This window comes from Zootoca vivipara, chromosome 8 (assembly GCF_963506605.1).
Source record: "Zootoca vivipara chromosome 8, rZooViv1.1, whole genome shotgun sequence".
Taxonomy (NCBI): domain Eukaryota; kingdom Metazoa; phylum Chordata; class Lepidosauria; order Squamata; family Lacertidae; genus Zootoca; species Zootoca vivipara.
In genome coordinates, this window is record NC_083283.1 from 39,201,436 (window position 1) to 39,223,922 (window position 22,487).

General features: G+C 40.2%; 1 protein-coding gene across 1 annotated transcript in view; it reads right to left on the reverse strand.

Moving 5' to 3' along the window:
* Positions 1–8,741: 8,741 nt before the first annotated feature.
* The window catches only part of SNTG1 (syntrophin gamma 1), a 252,930-nt gene continuing 239,184 nt past the window's right edge, over positions 8,742–22,487 (reverse strand). Inside the window, exons 20-21 of the mRNA XM_060277843.1 lie at positions 22,054–22,164; positions 8,742–15,969 (exon numbers count right to left, since the gene is read on the reverse strand). Of these exons, the coding sequence (XP_060133826.1) occupies positions 15,772–15,969; positions 22,054–22,164 (309 nt within the window). The 3' untranslated portion in view covers positions 8,742–15,771. The remainder of the gene's footprint in view (positions 15,970–22,053; positions 22,165–22,487) is intronic.

The following is a 22,487-nucleotide window of genomic DNA, read 5'->3' on the forward strand; positions in this document are numbered from 1 at the left end:
AAAAAAACCTGAAACTTTGCAAAACTCTATTGCAAAGAATCGTGCTCTGATTCTGTTTAGCTCTTCATGTAATGAAAGTGTCCTAGAGGTCTGAAAATGAAACTCAAGGACCTTCAGTCATTGAATCATACTTTCGTGACACAGCTGCAAATTAAGTAACTGAATTGTGATCCAAAACTGCATGACTGTGGCAAGCAGGAAACATGAAAGTATTCTCAAATTGAAGTGAACAAGGAACATGAAATGAAGGGGGGGGGAATGAAACGACAAAAAGTCGAAACCTCTGTTGTAGTTACTCTTGTGTATCTTATAACCACCAATGTCTTTGGTGCCCCTTTTGAATAATAAACCCAGTGTCTGAACATCGGGGAGAGGGAGGTGGAGAATGCCTCAGTACTGTCCCTGAATGCAACGTCTAGTTTTAGCAGTGTACAGTGGTACCTCGGGTTAAGAACTTAATTCTTTCTGGAGGTCCATTCTTAACCTGAAACTGTTCCTAACCTGAGGTACCACTTTAGCTAATGGAGCCTCCTGCTGCCATTGTGCCGCCGCTGCACAATTTCTGTTCTCATCCTGAAGTAAAGTTCTTAACCCGAGGTATTATTTCTGGGTTAGCAGAGTCTGTAACCTGAAGTGTCTGTAACTCGAGGTACCACTGTATAATAGTATGCATTTTTCCCCACTTTCCAATAATGCCTACAGCTATTCCCTAAAATAGGTACTTTGCTGTTTAATGCAGGAATATTTTATATGCTAGTTACCACATTTATATTTCAACTACAGGATTTTAATAGAAAATGTGAAAACTTGGGTTTTTCTTTGGCTCCAAAAATCCTTCCTCTATGGGACATGTTGATTCCAAATCATTTCTATCCTTTAAATGTTGGTAAATAAATGAAATGCAACAATAATATCAGAACTGCTTTGCTTTTTTTAAAAAAAAAAATCTACTGAAGAGACTCAGAACATTTTTCTATAATAGCACAAGCATAAATATCACTAAACTTATTATAATGAACATCCTAAACTTCTAGACCAATAGACCATGAAAATGTATTTCCAAAACATCGTGTTCCAATTGCATCTATGCAGCAAAACTGCTAGACCACGTCATATATATTATTGCTTCATGGCCCTAGTTAGAGTTGGAAACCTGAAAGCCCTAAATCTAAACTTCTTGATTGATTGAAGGCCAGTTTAAAGCAGCATTACAGACACATACAAAGGTGACTGTAAATCTCTCTCTCTGTTCTTCGTGATCACACTGTTCATTATTCATGAATGCTCATGCTAATCATGTAGCCACAAACCTTGCATGATGTTTATATAAATTAAAGAGATGAGGCAACAGATTTAAATGCCATTCCTTTAGACCTAATAGACTGCTGTCCAATACACACTTCCACTACATATGAGCAAATTCCCCTTTCCTAGTGTTACAGAACCAACCATTCCCATTTCTTGTTGTGCTTATCTATTTACCATGGGTCAAATATCATAGTGTGCCACTGATGGTTTTCTCAATTGGCCTGAGGTTGGGGGCATGTGAGGGCAGAATCCAATCTGCCTTCTGGTGTATCCACATGGCTTTGACCATGCTGCCATCCTGTTGTGTGCTGCCCCACCCAGGTTTCTAGACAGTGGCTCCTTCTTGCCATGCATGCTGCTATTGGATTTGAAAATGATGATGGAATGAGGCTTGACACAATCAGAATAACTTTGTCCTCCCATGAGTTGCTCTGCTTCCTAAAGTTTGTGCTGTTAAGATAAGTTCTTGATCATTTCAAGAAGCAGGAAGAGCTGCTGAGTGTTTCACCTATTTACCAGCCACTCCAAACACCAAATACTTACTTTTTGGCCTGTATCTTACATTTTCTCCAAAATGTTCCTTCTTCAAAGTGGACATTGTGATCAAAGCAGACATGTTTCCTCTTGCAATAGGAATTCATTTGCTTGCTTACCCCAATAAGCTGATATATGTGAAATACAGGAAGATGATCTACATCATAACCATTTTGCTGAGAAAGGTTAATAGCATGCTTATTAAAGTAGAGATGGTTTTATGCATTCTGTTTCAGTGTGGCATTCAACTGCCATAAGTTTTCCCCATTAGATATTTTGGAGAAGCACTGCTAAATTATTTTTGGTCCTTTAAGTTCCTTAACTAGCAAAAGGTTATACCAGAGTTCATGATTATGGCTTTAATTTCCCTGGAAATGATGCAAGAGTTTTGTTTAATATCTCTTCTTCTGTGGCATGGGAATTTAAAATAATATGCTTAAATGGAAATATAGTAGTAGACTATTAGGAGCTTTGCATTAACACTGTTTTCTAGAAGAGCCTCATATTCTAATGGTGTCATTGCACCTTTTTTATTGAATTAAATCACATGGATCAAATAGCCATTTATCTGGTCACAAGGGAATTACTTGGCACACAATGAACTGAAGAATTGCAAAAAGAGGACAACACCTCCCAAATAATAATTTTCACCTGAGCCATGGTCTGCAGCCTGACTGATTCAGATGCTATCACCTTTGCAGCTACTGCTCTATCAACAAACTATCTTGAAAAGGAAGCAACTGCCTTAAAGATATTCAGATTATACAATTTCAGAGTTATCATTGTATTACTGCACACATACCTTTCATATATGACACACACAAAGGGGCTCCAGGCAGATTAATGGAAGCTAGACCCTTCTGCTGACTCCATGTTTGATGTCATGAGCGTGAGTGCGCGCGCGCACATACACACACTCTTTCAATGTCTCCCTACTTCCCTGCTCCCCCAATACCAAATGGGGGGTGCAGGGAAGTAGGGAAGTGCATGGCATCTTGGGTGAAGCCAGGATGGGATGCAGGCTCCTATTGAGAACAAATCTGGGTCAGATAAAAGAACACAGTGTTTGACGCTGACTTCGTATTAGACATGTTTATTTTCAAAAGCATGTCAGACATCCTACACAGTGATCCTTTAAAATTTTCTGTTAGCCCTGTGATAACACAGCCTGAAGATACATTTCAGTAAATTTGATAACAAACGCTTATTGTAAAATGTTCATGATCTTGGATATCTGGTAGCTATTAGCTATTATACATTACCATGGTGACATTTATATGGTGTTATGGGGTTCTCACCAGATAATATTGCCTTTCTTGAGAAAGGTTCAGCTTGAGCACAGTTCTGCTCCTTGTTGCATGACTTCTCTAATATATTGGATAGAAATATACTGAGAAAAGTTGGACCCAGTGGCAACACAGTGTTGCAGAATGGAGTGCTGCTGGTTAGTGTGATTCAGTCATCTATACCCTCCCCCAGTGTATTTATTTGATTCTTTCTGTTATTGTGCACTACCCCTAACAATTAGAATTGCATGGCCACAGGGTGTGCTCTTTGGGCTGTTTTGGAGTTCCCCTCTTAGGGTCTCCCACCTCCTTGGCCATATATTCTAAATAGTGAAAACCTTTGCCACCCCTTATGGATTTTTTGAAAGCTTTCTTTATAAACTTCCAAGAAATTTTGGGTTCCCCACAAGTCTTCTCTTGCCCCCTGAATGGTGATGTTTTGTCAAATGTAAAAAATCAGGCAAGCTGAGCAGCCTTAAGTATGTTTAGGCTTCCTTGATGTGATCCAGGAGGGCTCTTCTTATGTGCCATCAATAGAACATCTGTATAATCATATAGCAAAAGAAGAGCTGTAGAGGGCAGGACAGTAGCTCTGTGGTAGAGGTTGCACCTAGAAGGTCCCAGGTTCAATCCCTGGCACCTCCGAGCTTGGCTGGCAGAATCTCCTACCTGAATTCCAGGAGAGCCATGACCACAGTCTGTTGACAATGCTGAGCTAGATGGACCCGTGCTCTGACTCAGGGCAAGCCAGCTTCCTATGTTCCTAAAGAGAGATACAACAATATGTAAAAGAAACACTAAGAGAAGAATCCACTGGTGCTTGGGATGGTGGCTGAGAGGCCACTAGATGCTGCAGGCTTCCTTCTCTGCTCCCTGAAAGATTCAGTTCCAGAAGGCAGTGGTGGAAAGCTCTGCCATATCACTATTCTGCTCCAGCTCTATATTCACTTGTTATATTTGTCTATATATTAGTGTATTCTCAGGCTGGGATAGCCCAAAGACTATTTACACCCTGGGGGGGGGGTGGTAATAAATTGAATGAGGCCCTTATAGGTTTTCAGTGATTTCAGTTCTGTGGCCTTAAAAATGTATGAAAAAGAATCAGTTACTAAAGAAATAAAGCCACAGTGCTCAGTAAATAATCGGGAGTACATGTACACAGACACAAACAAATAACTTCAGAGCAAAAGAATAATCAACAGAAGTGTCTGTGATACATGAAGATTTGATGAGTGTATGAGGAGAAAGCTGTTCTAAATGCTGAAATCTAATATGTGATGTGAGGGGAGATATTCTGTATTCTTCAGCTGTTCCACTTTGTAAGCAAGAGAGCTGGCAAAGAAAGCTGGCTAATATGCACAAAAGAAGCAGACTTGTTTGCCAGGTCCTTTGATACTTCCTAAAGAATTATTCACCCTCTCCGAATCCAGCCATACAGATTGCATCACAACACTAAACAGATTAAGGGAAACATTGATCCCTAATCCAAAGAAACAGCACATTCAGCTTTAATGACAAGCATGAAACATTCACCAAAATGCAACAAAGCAAAGCACCCACACTCTACACACAGTTTAGTTTGAGATATCCTTTATTAAACCAATGTGTTCATGTATGCTGTTTCTAACTAACTGAAAGTGAGCAGGTTAATATCTTGGTGTATGTATGGATGTAGAATGACAGTTTTGTGAAACTCCCCCCCCCACAAAGTAGGTATTACCGTGTTTCCCACATTTTAAGACACTGTCTTATATTTCTTTTACTCAAGAAAATAAGCCTATGGCTTATTTTCAGGGGTGTCTTGGCCGAATCATAATAGGGAAATGATTTTTGATATGAATTTTACAGATGCTGTACAATTGGCTGTGTTTATTTCTCCATTTAGAAATCATGTTTCTCTCTCACACAGGACTGATGCTGCATTAGCCTAATGCTGCCTGAGATCACAATTTGCTTCATCAAATGGCTGTTAAGTACTTTCCTTTGATGCCCAGATCTCTTTGAGGTCCTAACAAATATACTCATGGCTACCAGTAGGTAGCCGTGTTGGTCTGACATAGTCGAAACAAAATTAAAAAATTTCCTTCCAGCAGCACCTTAAAGGCCAACTAAGTTTTTATTTTGGTATGAGTTTTTGTGTGCATGCACACTTCTTCAGATACACTGAAATAGAAGTCCCCAGATGCTTAAATGTAGAGAAAGGGTGGGGAGGGGTATCACTCAGAGGGGTGGTGGAAATGGGTGATTGACTGACTGACAGCTGTTGACGACTGTAAACGACTGCAAATGGTCTTGCATGAAAAAGCAAGGGGATCGCTTTATCATGTATAATAAGATAAGAATCCAACGTCTCTGTTCAAAGCAGTTCTCTCCATGGTTTTAAGCTTGGTGATAAGTTGCAATTCAGCAACTTCTCTTTCCAGTCTATTTCTGAAATTCCTTTGTAGTAAGACAGCTACTTTGAGATCTTGTATAGAATGTCCTGGGAGATCGAAGTGTTCTCCTACTGGTTTCTCTGTCTTGTAATTCCTGATGTCAAATTTATGTCCATTTATCCTTTGGCGTAGGGTTTGGCCTGTTTGTCCAATATAGAGAGCTGAAGGGCACTGTTGGCATTTGATGGCATACACAATGTTAGAGGATGAGCAATTAAATAGTCCTGAGATGGTATGTTGGATGTTGTTGGGGCCAGTAATGGTGTTGTCCGGGTGTATGTGGCAGCAAAGTTGGCATCTGGGTTTATTGCAGGCTCTGGTACCAGTGTCCATGTTAAGTCTGGTGGTTGTATTATTGTGAGTAAGGAGTTGTTTAAGATTGGGTGGCTGTCTGTAAGCCTTCTCCCATCCCTAGTAGCAAATAAAGTAGAGAAGAACCGAAGAAACACACAAAGCATCAGATATAATATCCTGTATCACTAGATGAGGCTGATTAGCCTTCAGCAGTGTGGTTCTCTTCAGATGTTTGGGATGACAAGCCCCATTGCCCAAGCTACTACAAGGCCCTCAATTTGCATGGCTTTTTTTTCTTCCTCTTTCAATAGTAATTTACCACACGGTAGCCACTGAGCATTCCATCCTAATTGGCTAGTTTTTATTCCTACCAGATTTTCTTGCACTTCTGCAAACCTTGGGGTTTCCACTAAGCTCATTCATATCTCCCCTCTTGTGGATGAATGGTGTCAATTTTGGCTAGCACTTGGTGAACTGAGATGGTGATGAATATATAAGATTTGTCCATCTGTTCTGTACTAGTTACCTCACTTACAATATTGTTTTCCCCAGGAAGGGACACGCCAGGTGAAGACTTTGGTCCTAGGAGGTCCTACGACATTTCCTTCAGTTTGAGGAAGAGGCGATTGAAAGGTAGGGCATTGCATGCACTTCAGAGTTTAATACATACGTACTACAGAGTAAGAGGACCAAATGAGCTGTGTACTTAAATACATAGCAGGCAGCTAGGTTTTTTGTTTTTTTGTTTTTGCTTTTCCTTAAGTAAGTACCTGTAGTGTGTTGGGGAGCCCAGTTCTCAGACTGAAGGCAGTATGTGTGAAGCGGAGGCTCACTTTTCCATTCCCCAGCCAAGAACCTGTGCTTTGCTAAAAGCATTAGAAAAAAGGTCCATCGGCACCAAAGGAGACTCTTTCACCACCAAACCCATTTTTTGGCTTGGTGGTGGGGAGATCACCATTCTAATCCTGGTGGGGGAGTAAAGAGATAAGCTTCTCCCACCTTCACTCTGCTGTCTCGCAGTGAAATTCAGCTTCCCCACCCCTGTATTTACTTAAGGAAACATATGGTACTTAGGTCCCTGGTACATATTTAGGTGCACACCTAGTCTGGATGAGAATCTACAACCTGAGCCTGAATCCTAGCAAGATGGAGGTGATGTAGGTGAGAGGCTCCTGAGTCCAGATAACTGGTCACTTGCCTGCTTCAGATGGGGTTGTATTCTCCCTGAAGGAGCAGGTTTGAAGTCTAGGGGTGCTTCTGGAGTCACCTCTTCCACTAGAAGCCCAGGTGCCCTCAGTAGTTAGGAGTGCCTTCTATCAGCTTGGGCTGATAAGGCAACAATTTCTATTCCTGGACCAGGATATTGTCACCCTGTGCTGGATACTTCAAGATTTAACTACTGTTGCAATGTGCTTGATACGTGGCTGTCCCGGAGATTGACCTAGAAGGTACAGCTAGCACAAAATGCAGTGGCTCAGCTTGTTACTGGGGCAGAATATCAGCATCATGTTACACTGCTGTTTTTTAAAGGCTTTGTACACTATAAGCAGACGGTCCTCTTCTGATTATAGTGTACAAAGCCATATACCAACAAGGATACCTTTAAAAAAATCATCTCATACTGATATACCAACTTGAAAACTGCATTGTACAGAAGAGGACCTCCTGTTGATACCTTCTCATCTGTACAGTGCAAGGATTGGACCTTTAATGGCATCCACCCCTTGGAATGCCTGTTATGTATCAGACAGTCAATCACTTCTCAGTCTTTTGGCTAAGGTCAAGGTGTGTGTGTGTGTGTGTGTGTGTGAACTTAATTGTTTCATTTATTTCATTTATGAATTCCATCCCATGAAACATATTAGCAATAAAAACCCCAGCAATAAAAACATCTGTAAATGCAGTTTCTAGTCTGATGCAGATAGCCACACATCATATGCCCAAAACAAGTTGTTAAAAAAGTATTTTATTTTCTCTTTTCATGATTACAAATCAATGAAACAAAACCAAACAGAAGGAAATATTTTATTAGTAGTTCATTAATGAGTTTAAACAACTAGATGTCTTTGAGTCACAAAACATTACAAAGAGCCACAAACATAATTAAAAATGAAATAAATATTTAGATTGTTTGATCTGGTATTTTAAACCTCAGTATTTATAAAATATATAATACTTTATATTACATTTGCTCTGTCATTTCCCCCAACCACAAATTAAAACTCATGAAATATTATCAATGTACAAAGCAATGAGAATAAGCCAAAATCAGATAATTTTAAGGTCTGGGGAAAAATAGCTGATATGATTTTATTACTCTGTGTCAAGATTGTGCATCTGCTGCAAAAATAGTCATTTTCCCAACCAATATATACACATTTTACTTAGAATTATATCTTAAAGCAAGTGTAGAATATACCATAAAATATAGAAATAAAGTTGATCTACATTTTGTTCTGAGGGATTGTTATTCATTGAAGTTAGGTTTGGAACATTTATTTGGAGTGGCTCAAAGTGTCAAATCAATCCTATTTCTAAAAAGGTCATAGATTATTACTGTAAACCAGGCATCTATTGTTCAAATTGTTTGGAGCCACGCTTTGGCTGAAATCCTGTGCTCAGTTACATTCATGCAAGTCCAATTTAATTCAAGAGGAGGTATGCACAGGCAAACCTGCTCAGTATTTCAGTCTGGGGCTCTCAAGATCACCACATGTTCTATGATGGCCTCCATGCCAAAAGGAAGAAAGCAGAGAGATACATGCACACTGTTATGTGGGAATACAAATTTAATGCTGGAAATGAATTTGGCAACTCCGGTGGATATTGGAGCTCATGCATTACACAGCTGGGGTGCCTGTTTGCAGAATCAAAATCGAAAACAAAACACATTTTCCCCAATTTCAATAAATGGGTTTTGGCCAGAATGAAATCTCTGGTCACTTTCACAAGGATTTCATTTCCTAAGACTGGCCATTTTTTTCTCTCCATGAATACTAAATACTTTTTGTTATCTCTCTAGAACATGATTCATGTAAGCCTTTAAAAGCATGCACAAGATTATTCCTACTGGTGGAAGTCATTACAACACATGCATGGAGTTACACATGTATTCAAATACTTTGCCAGCATAGGAATGAGGCCCCTCTCCCCCAGACATTTTAAAAACCACCTTCAACTGCCCTGTGCTCCATGGATGTCTTTTATGGATGCATACCAAAAAGAGAGAGAGAGAGTAAGTTCTAAAGTGAAACATATGCATGCAGATAATTCATTCAAGTCTACCTATCTTGATTTCCTTTGCTATTTTCAGTTAGGAACTTCAAAATCTTTAGGCACCGATTCCTTTCACTCCTCTGGGTAAAACAACATAGCTTGAGATGTAATCATGAAGATTGCTGGTTATGAGTGGTTCTGAAAAGTTGAAGAGAGGCTACAATTCCCATCATTACCTATACTAAAGCACACTGAGTTATCTGATCAATACTTGGTGAAACAAGGTTTATTAGAACAATGCCTTGAATCTTCAGAGGATAATATTCAATCTATGTTTTGTGAGTGGTTCTTGAAGCAGAATAATGTGCGGCAGTTGCATTTTACAAATTTTTCATAACAATTTAGATTGATACGACAAAACAACCCCCAAGTTTCAAGTTAAGGATTACCAAGCTATTCTCATTGAGATAGCTCTATCTAATTAGATTTGGATCCAAAGGCTGCATGTGGCTTTCCAGTCCATTTCCAGCTCCTTCCCCTTTCTGCTTCCCCACAAAAGCTTTCTTGAGAATTGGGGAACCCTCAAGAGCAGTATATGATGCTTCAGGGGGAAGTGGTGGGGGGGAAGGAAAAACAGGCAGTCCACCCCCACCCCCATGCAGGAGTGTGCTTTGAGCTCATGCATGCTGCTTACAGGATCCTAGCCTAGTTTTTACACAGAGTTTCTGCTGGCAATTACAACCCCAAAATACAGCTGTGCAACTTATAAAGAATCATGCCCCATTATATGGAAAAGGTTGTTTATCTTTCCAGTACAATATTATCTGCAGGATATTCATATTCCATATTTTCATTACACACAACTCGCAGAGCTTTCATGCAAGCTATTGCATGTCCCCATGGTCCCAATGTCCATGGGGCAATAGCTGTCAGATTTTAAGGTTCACAACCCAGCTTTAGCTACATCCAGCAACAGGGGACCCACTTCAATATTTCTAAACCATATATGTCTAGCTTCCTGCAATCAGATATAAGGAGAGAAAGCAGGGGGACTAATGTACATTTATGTTCGCTCCGGGAAAGCTGTGATTCTCCAGATGTTGTTCAACTCCAGCTTCTATCAGCCCCAGCCACCATGGCCAATGATAATGAAAGATGGCAGTGGGAGTCTGACAACATCTGCAGGGCCACAGGGTTCCTTGCCCTGATTTAAATGTTGGACAGGAAGATGAATTTTTTGTAGATGTAGTTTCCTCATCTAGTGATGAAAAAAGATGAAGCTCTTGATGAAGTTCCCCATTCTATAAAAGGGGTCATTTGTTGTAACCAAATACATTATTTTTTCTCCTAAACACACACACACACAGTGGTGATGTCACTGCTGTGACCCACATTTGGTCAGGATATGACTCATCAGTTGTAGACCAAAGTTCTCAGGAATGCATATACTCAGGGCGTTCTTTATCATATTCCCTGGCAACAGGTGGTGTGAACTTAAAAATCACCCAACTGATTTGAACCCTTTCTATGTTGTTGTGGTTTTTTTTTAATAGTCACAGGGCATGAGCCAGTACACTGGGAGCTACTGCCTGGAAAAGCTAAAAAGACATAACAAGCAATGGCACAGCTCTGGTCCATATGGACCCCAGGATTGCATTTAGATTCACATATCATATATAATGTTGAACAGCTATGTTTAGACGTGCCACCAGAATTTAGTTCAGTTGACCATCTGCTTACTGGAATTAGCTTAAGAAATTATGTAGTAAGTATCACCAAACTGTAGACTGAATACCACATGCATAGTATATTCAGGATAATCTGGGCCACGCACAACTGTAAACAATATGTAAAAAGCAGACTCTCTCATGATTCTGCCATGGCACTTTGCATTATATGAATGGATGCTTTCACAAAATGAGTGCAATCCCCACCCTTAACTCACTTACACCAGTCAGAGCTATAGCTTGAGGGTAGAACACATTTTTCATACAGAAGGTCTCAGGAGCCATCCCCAGCACCTCCAGCTAAATAGATCTCTGGTAGCAAGGCCTTGAAGCTACCTGACTCAGTATAAGTCACATTCTTACTTCACATGAGTGACCATATGTATTTAAAAATAAGAATCTTGAGTTCTACTTTTCTGTGTTATAAGCTTTTCTTGAAGATGCATTTGTTATGGTACCAAAAATACTTTTAATGAATACCTTGAGTTCAGCAGCTTCCTCATTTTTGTAGTAGTTTCTAAAGGAAACCACAGCATTCAAAATAATAATAATCAAAGGGTGAACTTATCACATCCATACTTGCCTCCCAAAGACAGGTACAAATAAATAAGGCAGCCCTAACGATGCCAGATATCTAAGCTGCCACAAGGTAGCCATTATTGTTTGAAAAATACAACTACATGAGTCATCTCCTAATTATATAGCAGACCCATTTGTAATCTATGTTATCTTTTGGTCTGTTATAGTTTCAAGAATTTTGCTTTTGGCTTCAGAAAGTAGGCAGTTTAGTTGCCATTATGAGAAGCTATTAGTATGAGGATTACTGTAATAGTGTAGCAAGACTGATACTTTTAAGGCACAATCATGATCATTCCCATTAATGAGTACTAATCCCCATAGCAGCTTCAAAGTGAGCAAGTGACTTTACTATTCTAAGGTGCATGAGAAATAAAAGCACCATGTACTTTGCTTGCCATTGATTCTTGTGAAGTCAGCAGGCAAGATTTTGCTACCAGTACTGACTTGGGGCTCTAATGCTAACTGTTCAGATCTCTCTATTGTCACATTTTCACAACAGAGCCTTTAGATTACATGGAGTACTTGGAATACCTTGGTTCCTAGCTTAGAGAATTCAAATATGCCACCTTGTACAAGATTCATCTTGTATCTCTATACTCTCACACATATCTGAATTTGTAGCTGGAAACAATATTGAATAGATTTATGAATTGGATTTGATGCACAAATTGGCAATGTGATGTGTGTGTGTGGTCTTTTGAGATGCTTAGGTCACATTCTGGCTAAAACTCTGAATTTTAAAATATTACTGACTCTATTGCATGATTCTCAACATGCTGCATGCTAATGAAGGATCCACAGAACCATGATACTAGTTATGTGAATTCAATACATATTTTCATATTCATTTAAACATCCTGCCTTTCCTTCAAAGTCCAAGTTGATGAGTTGGAACATTTGAGCCTGGGATTGGCTCCAAGAGCCTGTTTGGTGGGCAGAGGAATGATATATCTTGTGTGAGCAGGGAAAACTGTGTGTGTGTTGCATGCTTGATTCACTGGTATGAGCTAGCACAGTGTTAATTGGATTCCACCATGATTTATGAAATATTACCCCCCAGACAACCTTCCTATGAAGTTCTAATATAATGCTTGCAATTAGTGACTCATTCTTATGGATACTTTGGACCAAGTAACACCAAATGTAGTCACTGTTTCCTTCTTAACCTCAGTTATTTCCTTCAAAGCTAATTTCAGCAAGAACTGCAAATTATTGAATGATTAGTTCATAAAAATATTGCACGGGGATTGTTAAGTAGCAGCAGGTTACCATTCTGGTATAAAATGTATATGTGCTACATGTATATGCGAAATGAAAACTGTCAGTTACAAACTTCAGTTTAAGATAGTACAGTGGAACCTTGGTTCCAAAACTTAATCCGTTCCAGGAGTCTGTTCAATTCCTGAAACAGTTCGGGAATCAAGGCATGGCTTCTGATTGGCTGCAGCAGCTTTCTGCAGCCAATCAGAAGACGCACTGGGTGTTTGGCTTCCAAATAACATTTCAAAACCAGAACAATTACTTCCGGTTTTCATTCGTTCAGAAGCCGGAATGTTTGGCTCCCAGGGTGTTCAGGAGCCAAGGTTCCACTGTATAGCATTGCCCCACCTCATTTTATCCCGTGAACACATGGGCAATGGGACTTTTAAAATTCATGCCCCAAAGAAAACTCCAGCAAAGCAACTTACAGTAAGAGGGACAGAGATGAGGCAGCTTTTCTGGAAAGTAAATATAGGTATAGGACTCTGCATGTATAGATCTCAAATCTCCCTGAACGGTTCTGCACAAAAGGCAGAGATGGACAAGTCTTATTTCTGTTGAGGGCCACTTTGTCTCAGGGGTAATATGTTGGAGGCTGCATGCTGGTAGTGGATGAGACTGCAGGCACCAATGGGGAAACTGGAGGCAAGAGTGGGTGAAGCCAACTCCCTTTCCCTCCCTTTTGGCCACTATTTTCTATCTCTCTCCTTCTGTTACCTCATTTCCCACTGGAAATTAGATCAAGGACCACATGTTGCCTATCCTTGGTGTTAAGGGCCATAGGGAACAATCTGCATGGTTGAAAATACTTATTTGCATGGATTTGAATCTGGCTTATATACATAATTGTGCACTGGATTGTACTCAGTGCAAAAGTAAACTCATTTCAGAGAGAGAGAGAGAGAGAGAGAGAGAGAGAGAGAGAATGTTTCCTAATGGCTCTTTGGAACCTGATCAGTGTTATATACACTGTACATAGATCAAATTTTACACTTTCTATAGATTCATCATTAAAATACAATTCTTAAAAATACATGTAAAGCATATTACCCTTTTCAGACATTTTACAGATGAAATCAGTGCATGTGGGAGGGGTTACGGTATATCTCAGCGGAAGGCTCTGCCTCCCAATGTATGAGCGTTTCTTATACTATCTGAAAAGACCCCAGTGCATGCAAAGAGGGCTCTCTTATAATAGCATGCTGCTTTTCCAGAGTTGCCGAACAGATGAAGAATCCTCTGCATGTCAGCTGTATGTATGGAGGTCTTTGCAAATGGTACAATGAATGCATGAACAGTGGAGGCAAAACCTGCTGGCCTCCTACATAAAATATCCGAAAAGGGCTTATTGTCTTACCCTGTGGGGTAGTTTTACATGACACAACACTGAATGCCATTTTAAGAGTTTGCTAAAACTTTCCAAGTTTCACTTCAAAAATTGGGATGTTCCATTTAACCTACAAGAAAGCTTGCTTTTTTGTAAGGTCATTTTTAACAGCTGTTAATTAAAATACAAAAGAGTAAATGAATTCTATTTCTTGGTTTCCTGTTGGTAATATGAAAATCAAATTTAAAAGTGAAGCCTTGTGCGACCTTTATTGTGCCTGTAACAAAATATAATACTTGGGATTTGAGAACAAAGCCTGGCAGATTAAAAGACACTTCACTATAAAACTGAATAATAAAAGACATAATTAAACAGGTTTAACATTGGTTTTGTAATTCATTCATAATTAAAACAATTCTGAATGTTAACAGATTTTTACTAACAATGGAGAATCTATATGTAGACAGAAAGCAAAGGGAAAAGGGGAAAAGGTTTTGTTGGCTTAAGACCATGATCCTCAAACAACAATTTCTGGGTAGTTCTAATTAGCTCAATGTAATTACTCCAGAATTGAGGCCTAGATCTCACAAAAAAACAGGTGGACCTGTGTTTAACCTCTACCACTTTAGGCTATGAGGTGAAGGCTCATCAAGATGTGATGATTCTCCATGAAAAATATTGACACAGTAAGAAAATTAGCATGTCTTGTTGAAGACTATGCTACCACCATTCATGCTCACATCGAGTTCACTACACACCGTGATTCCTCCCTCCCCATATGCAGGAGTGGCTGGTGCAGCAGCATGTGGTGGCTGTGTGTGCTGTGTTTCTGACTTGGTTTCCCTAAGGCATGCATCTCTACTGGTTACTGGGTAGGGATGGCAAGGCAGCGAGGAGCAGGTATGGTGGAGCAGCAGCGGAGGCAATCCAACATGCCCAGCACTGTGCCTGCACCACCCCGAGCTCTCTGATGCCTTGCCTCCCCCCCTCCCCACTGGCTGCTACTGCCTGTATCACAGAACACTGAATTTTGTGAGCCCCAAACTGCAATTTGAGAATTACAGAATTTCCACCTCATTTGCTGTTCGTGAGAGCAAGAGCTAAGTGGCTTAAGTACTATAGGCTTCAATAGCAGATGGCTTCATTATGCTTATATTTCCTTTTTTTAAAACATGTTGACCTAATATGGCTATACTATTATCATTATGATAATGGGATGGAACCAAAATTAAGAATGAAGATGATTCTATGTCAAAAGGGCACAAATATGAACTTGCAACAGTACTTAAGGTGCTTTCTTTTCTAAGGAGATACAGTAGCATCTTTTTGCATTCGCTTCCTTGTTGCTACACACCGATCCCTCTTTGCTTGCCATTTATAGTCTAGCAAGAGGAAATTAGTTCTGATCCAGAACTTGGTAGGTTGTCATATAAAAACATCTGGAAAGAAAATGTCTATTATTGTGGAGATTTGAAAGTTGTATTAAATACTTAAGTGCAGTACTGTGTCATTCGTTGATTTCTGCTTCTTTTGTTTCCAGTGTCATTCAAAACACAATCAGATTATACTATAAAAGCATCTTCATCCACTTCAGAGATTTCTGCTTGGATTATGTACCGATGCCTTGTAAAATTGAGACTTGATTCACAATCCCACGTGACTATACTCTGCTGGACAACTGCCACTTGTCTCTTGAGTCAGTTCTCTTGTTTGCTGTTTGTTCTCCGAGAGACCTGTCTGATGAATGTTTTGTATACATAGTCTCATGTACTCCTGGAAAGTGGAAAGTGCAGAAATGGGAGCCATCAAGTCGTATACTTCAATTTGCTAGTGCCAGAAGATGTAGCAACAGCAGCACCAGTGGTAGTAGCAGCAGTAACAGCAGTAGCAGCAGCAGCTGTGGCCTGACTGCCAACATAGAGTGGGTCCAAACAGGCCACTTTGGCCGCAAAGAAGGAGTGGATACAATGCAGGACTGCAAACAGGTTGGAAAATTCCAACTCCTGAAAGTGAAAGCAAAGAAGTCAAAGGTAAGATTAGGCCACCTTTTCATCTTTCACAGCACACCCAGCACTCTGTTGTAGAGACAATCCAACAGAAGTTTAACCAAGTCAAGGATGGTCACCCATCACTGTGGAAAGCTGCAGTGTTTGTTGGCCAATGAGGAAGCACCTTCTTTGGATAACATGCATTCAAATATTCGAGCGGAATGCTACAGCAATTTTATATTGGACGTTTGTGACAATGAGTTCTGGAAACTAAGCCATGACTTAGCACGGGAAAGAAAATTTGTCGAAGAACTAGAAAGAAGAAAGTTAAATTCACTGTTTCTTTATTTCTACAATCCATGGGCTAACTCATCCCCCTGCCCCTCTGGTAGGTAGAGAAGGATAAAAGGAAGTGGAAACCAATCAATGGGCTTGAACTGGCCACAACATTAGTGAAAGAACATGAAAAATGGACATGTGGGGGTGGGAATTAAGCTATTATCCTCATGAGGAAAAACAGGCATAAAGAAGGTTCCTGAACTGAGCTACTAAAACATTGCTCCTTGTATCCCAACTTTATCCTGAATCATAGCCCATTCTCAAGCTGTTCCATTCTTGTGACGATTCCCCTCCACTGCAATCAACATGAACTTTTTGCTCTCCCAACACAGGTGACATTTTCCAGTTCTACACTGGTCCTTGTGCCATCTGGAGCAATCAACCTACATTGGATCTTTTCCTCTTTACAAAGGTAAGCACAAGGTCTTAATATTTCTTACCACATTCCTCTGATAAAGCTTGCAGCCTCTTTCCACTAACAAAGCAAATCCCATTTTCCCTAATGAGGTGGGACCTTCCTTTTGCAATGCTGAGCTTCCTGATAACCATGCTGAGCCACAGTCTTGCCCACAGCTGTTAGCCTTTCTTCTGGTTCTGTCTGTCCCAGCAGGGATCAAAGCCCCTGACCAAACCCTCCTGGGCAGCATTTGCAACCATGTTATTTCACCCCTTGGGAATAATTGCCTAATGGTGCCCATTCCATTTGTGACCTTGATGGTCAAAAAGCTTGTAGAGGATATTCTGAATGAGGATTACTAGAACCTGGGGATGCTGCTTATCTCTTCCCATTGAGATGGAAAGTCACATTCAGTGGATGGCATCTAAGGCATACACAGAGTTGGAACCACTGCAATGGAACTGACTAACCTAAGCTTATTGATTTAAATCAGTTTAAGTTTAACATGACTTAGTTGGATAAAAACCAGTGTTTTGAGATTTCTACCATCCTAGTGCAAAAGGTTCTAACTCAAGGTTCTAAGTCATGTTTTATGACACGGTAGGCTACTATTTTCAGAATAAAAATATCCTGCTGTATGTATACTATATCCACTAACTAGTGTTTAGCATGTGCCAGGTTCATGATGATTTCCTGCAAATTATGTTAACAAATTATGCTACAAGTTAGGAAAATTAAAGTGGTTAGATGCTTTTTATGAAGTTCCCTATTGAGCTATGTAAGGAGGAGTGAGTTCATCCATCATCTTGGATATGCAAGCACTAGATTGAAACAAAAGAGAAAGGGAGCAGAGCCAATAGAAACTAGAATATTGCTGTACTGTCGGGTACCTACATTTCCCAATCTGCCTTGAGGTCTAAAAAGGTGGAAAGGCATTATCTTTTCTTAAAGGGGAAGAATTATTCCTTCTACCTAATACTAATACACAAATTTGCTATCAGTAAATAACTGACCCTTGTGGGGGCAGAACAATGCTAATACTTAGGCTTACAACATACTTTGGTTGTTAATCTAGTATAGTCTGGTACCTTTTCACAATTTATGACAGTGACTATTATTACTACAACTATGAGCAAGGTATGATTTGGGTTGCATCCGACTGAAGTCATACTGGACCCATTGAAATCAATGGACAGTACTATTATCCCCACATAGCACCAGAGGCACCGAGACACAGATACCAGCCTTCGTAAAGGCCATCTAACCATGGCTGGGCAAGATTTGAGCCAGAAACTCACATGTGACACTCTCAGTCATTGCACCACACTGGAGTTCAGCATTAATAGCTACCAGAATCCTTCAGGAAATTGTGATGTCAGAATTCTATTACTTTCCCCATATTTTCCAACACTGGGAAGAGATCACTGTGGATATCATCAATATGCAGATGATATAAAACAGATCAAGGTGAACCATTTTTCAAAACTTGCTTTTGACTATGACTGTTATTGATAATGGTAATGTATGGGGCGGGGTTGTAAACCCCTTAGAGCAGGGGTAGTCAACCTTTTTATACCTACCGCCCACTAGTGCATCTTTCTTGAGGGTAAAATTTCCTTACCGCCCACCAGTGCTTGATGGAAGGAGGATTCAGCTTGTGCCATAGAACCCCCTACTGCCCACCTAGAATCCTGAAATGCCCACTAGTGGGCGATAGGGACCAGCTTGTCAACCCCTGCCTTAGAGGTTCTATTTATAGTTAACTGATATACAATTTTTGTTAAATAAAATAACATTGGGGGGAATCTTACTCTATGTTTGGAATTAACAGAGTGGTGGATGAATGACATAAATGGATTGGTCTAACCTTTGCCTAGTATTTTATAACTAAAAGTAAAGGGAAACTCAGAAAGACTTAACAAAACATGATGATATTCCCTCTCCACAATGCTGGCATCAACATTTAAGTTGTTATATCCTATTAGCTAAATGTGGAAACAGCAGAGGATGTGAACATAAAGGACGTGTTCTCTGGGATGCTTTCTGCATGAAATATGAAGCACAGTGTCCCCAAAGCAAATACAATTTTAAAAGGCTGATTTTGAGCTTTCAAAAACAGCACTATAGAAAGCTATTCGTTTTCAAAAAAATCTTTACAATCAAAGGGCGAGGAATACACACTAAGCAATTAAACATGATGCTGCTGTATTTCTATAATGCACTTGGTAATTCGTAATTAAGGCTGCATTGTAAACAATGCCAAAATTTGGCTAGCTTTCTTGCATTTCACCATAAATAGTAGACTAATGAGTCTGACATTCTCAAGGAGCATTTCACATTACTTCCTGATTTTTACTAATGTGTGCTTTGAATATATTGGATTGTAGCACTAAGTTAAAGTCACTTAATGGTACAATTGATCTGCTGGTAACTTGATTGCACAATAGATTAGGAAGGGCAGTGGCAGGAGAGGCTGTGCCCCGTTCACCTTTAGCTTATTTAAGGGGGTGGCCAGGTACAGGCTGCCCTATTTGCTGACCATCGTAGGATTTTTCACCCATCCACTATGTTAGTGGTCTGCATATGGTCTTTGCTATGCTTTGCTCAGTCGTCATGTTTGGGGCCAGGGAGCAAGCAATTTGGCAGGTTTCCACCTACCTCACAGCAACTGTTACAACATTGGAGGATACACTGTTAAAGGGGTCCAGGAGGGGTGGCTGTCCAGGAATCTACACGGGGACTGATGGGCCAATACACTCTGCAAATGGCAGCCTGTGCGGGGTTGTGGCACAGTACAGCGTCAAACCCACTAGGTTCCTATCAAGTAGTAGGTAGGTTGCCTGATGCTGGATGCATGCCCAGTGCCTAAGCCAAACCTACCCTTTCCTGTAATCAGTAAGGTTGTGGCCTAATTCAACCCAATACCAGTCTCCTGTGCTCATTCTTTCAGCCTTCCCTATTACCAGCTGTGCAGCAGTAAATCTCACATTTCCAAAAAACCTGCATGTGAACCAAACACATGGAATTTAATTTGGAATAAACTCCTCTCTGAATTCATTCATGAAATGTATCACACACAACAAAGTTTATTATTGGCTGGTAATTCCCAATGAGCCAAGACTTTTTCCTTAGAACTGTAGCTGAGCAAGACTTCCTCTATCACTGCAGATTATAAAACTAGATTTAGTGTTATTTTATGTTCAGTTTGTAACTAAAGTTTTATGTCCAAGTGGGCAAACATGACTGACAGGTCAAATGTGCAGGCGGCTGCTTTAATAGCATGGGCTTCTCACTTGTCAGGATCTATATATATTTTCCCCCTGTCAGAACTTACCTTACAATGGAGAGAAAGTGCTAGACATACCCAGGTTAATGTTACAGCTACTGGCCAATAAAATATTCTGTCTGCACATCAACCCACATTTGAATTCTCTTTTCTCGATTAAACATATAGGTATAAGTACAGGTGAACAGGAATTTGCTCTTTTATGAAGTAAAGTCTGACAGAAAATGCAAAATGCTCTGGCATGCTGCTCTATGCAATCTTGAGACACATGCTCAAACACTTTTACAGAGAACAGGCTTTCACAGCAGTACTTAATGCAGGAACAAGACATCACATGTAATAATTTATCCTTTACTCACATGCTATGAGGAAGCACTAAAAAAAGAACATATGGTCGCTGTCCCTTGCCCCATTTTCTTCCCTGTAGATAAGCTGTCCTAGCATCAGATGTGCCTCACTTTGAGGGTTTGCAAGAAGCATAAAACAGGAAGCTGCTTCTTCATAACACGCAAAAGTCTAGGACTCAGACCAGAGCCACACAATTCAAAGCCTTAAATGGCTTTGGCCCTGTATACCTGAAGGAGTGCTGGCACCCCCATCTTATTCGTAGATTTTTAATTTTAAAATTGAATTTTAACATTGTATGAATCTGTGTTTTAACTGAATTGTTTCTTTTATACTTGTGTTGATATTATTTGTTGTTAGCCGCCCTGAGCCCGGTCTTGACTGGGAAGGGCGGGGTATAAATAAATATTATTATTATTATTATTCAGCCCGGACACTGAGATCCAGCTCCGAAGGCCTTCTGGTGATTCCCTCATTGCGAGAAGTGAGGTTACAGGGAACCAGGCAGAGGGCCTTCTCCGCAGTGCCGCCCTCCCTGTGGAACGCCGTCCCATCAGATGTCAAGAAGACCCCTGAAGCCAGACCTGTATCGGGAAGTTTTAAATGTTTGATGTTTTTATATGCGTTGCAAGCTCCCCAGAGTGGCTGGAGCAGCCTAGCCAGATGGGTGGGGTATAAATAATAAAATTATTATTATTAAAGTAAATAGTCTTCATTCCTTCTGTTGTATATAACTCCAGAATGTATAACCACAACACATAGACAAATGCACTAGCATTCCCCCACCCACACCATAAATGTTGTTACAGCAACACTTTCTGACAAAGATTAGGAATCAGAGGGAAGAAAGGTATACAAATTCTGTCTCAGCACAGTCTGCTGTTACCAGGTAGCTGAGAAACAGGAATGGCCTCAGCTACCTGAAATAATAAACGAAATAAGTATGTGGCATAATTTCACCTGGGTAGTTTAGTATTCATAGCATATGCTAAGCTCTGCCAAACCACAAAGTTGAAATGCACACCTAATAAATATCCGCAGCACCCTTTATCACGATGTATTGTTATGAGTTTGGGGGAGGGGCAGACTCTCCATAATCTCTAGACCCAGTAAGGAGCTGGAATTTGAGCAAGCTCATGAATTCATGAGGTCAGAAAAGTTTGGTTAATTAAAAGCCAAGTGCTGTTGTATTCAGTTTAGGATCACAAGCCAAGGCAGCTTCACATAGCTAGCCAGAGATAAGCCAAGCCGTTAACATGTTGATGGCCCATGATGGCATCCATCTGTCTTAAGAGACAATGGAGCGCACCCCATGGGGGATGCTATGTTAGGAGCACTCAAGTGACCTCCCCGGAGTACAAGCAGTGTGTATGGTTACAGCAATAGCCTTTTTGTATGTGTATTAAAAGATAGATAATACCTTAAATAACTGGACTAGCTACTGAGGGGCAGACTTCTACACTGAAGGAACTGTCCTCTGAATGTTGGATTCCCTACTGAACAAAGATTGCAATGCATCAACCTAGTTATCGGCTTAGCTTGGCTCTGCATGCAGCTCGGCCTGATTTTGTTTACTTTTTTGTAGTTCTCAGACAAAATAACAGAACTGAGTATTCATCTTGTTATTTAAGCATCAGTACATGAGCCTCAAATTTTGTTGTCTTCCCTGCCCCTGGTTACTTGTTCTAATATCCTTCAGACAAGGGAAAAACATTGGAGTTCTTGCTTTTACCTTTGCTTCAATCTGTTTAGTATCTGGATTTTGGAACAAGAATTTGATTTTGCTCTTGCCATCATCTGAAGACCCTTTAAGCTGGGAAAACTTGTACCGCCATAGTACAGCCTAAAAAGGTGGGGGGAGAGAAGAAGAAGAGGAAACAACATACTCAGGAACATCAGCACACAAAATATAAGCAGAGAGAAAGTCCTTCTAGGGAACTTTATAACCTACCAATGATAATAAAATTAAACAAGAGCAGTGTTCTCTGCTCTGAAGTCTCTTTGATCATAAAGCTGCATTACATTTTGACAGTGTCTGGTTCAGAGCAGTCAGGCTGCATTTGTGAAATGTTCTTTGAAATCCTTTTAGCTTCGCCTGACCCTGGTTAACAACAAAAGAATTTTCACTATGTCAAAGATGTGGTAAATAAGCCAGACTTCATCTCC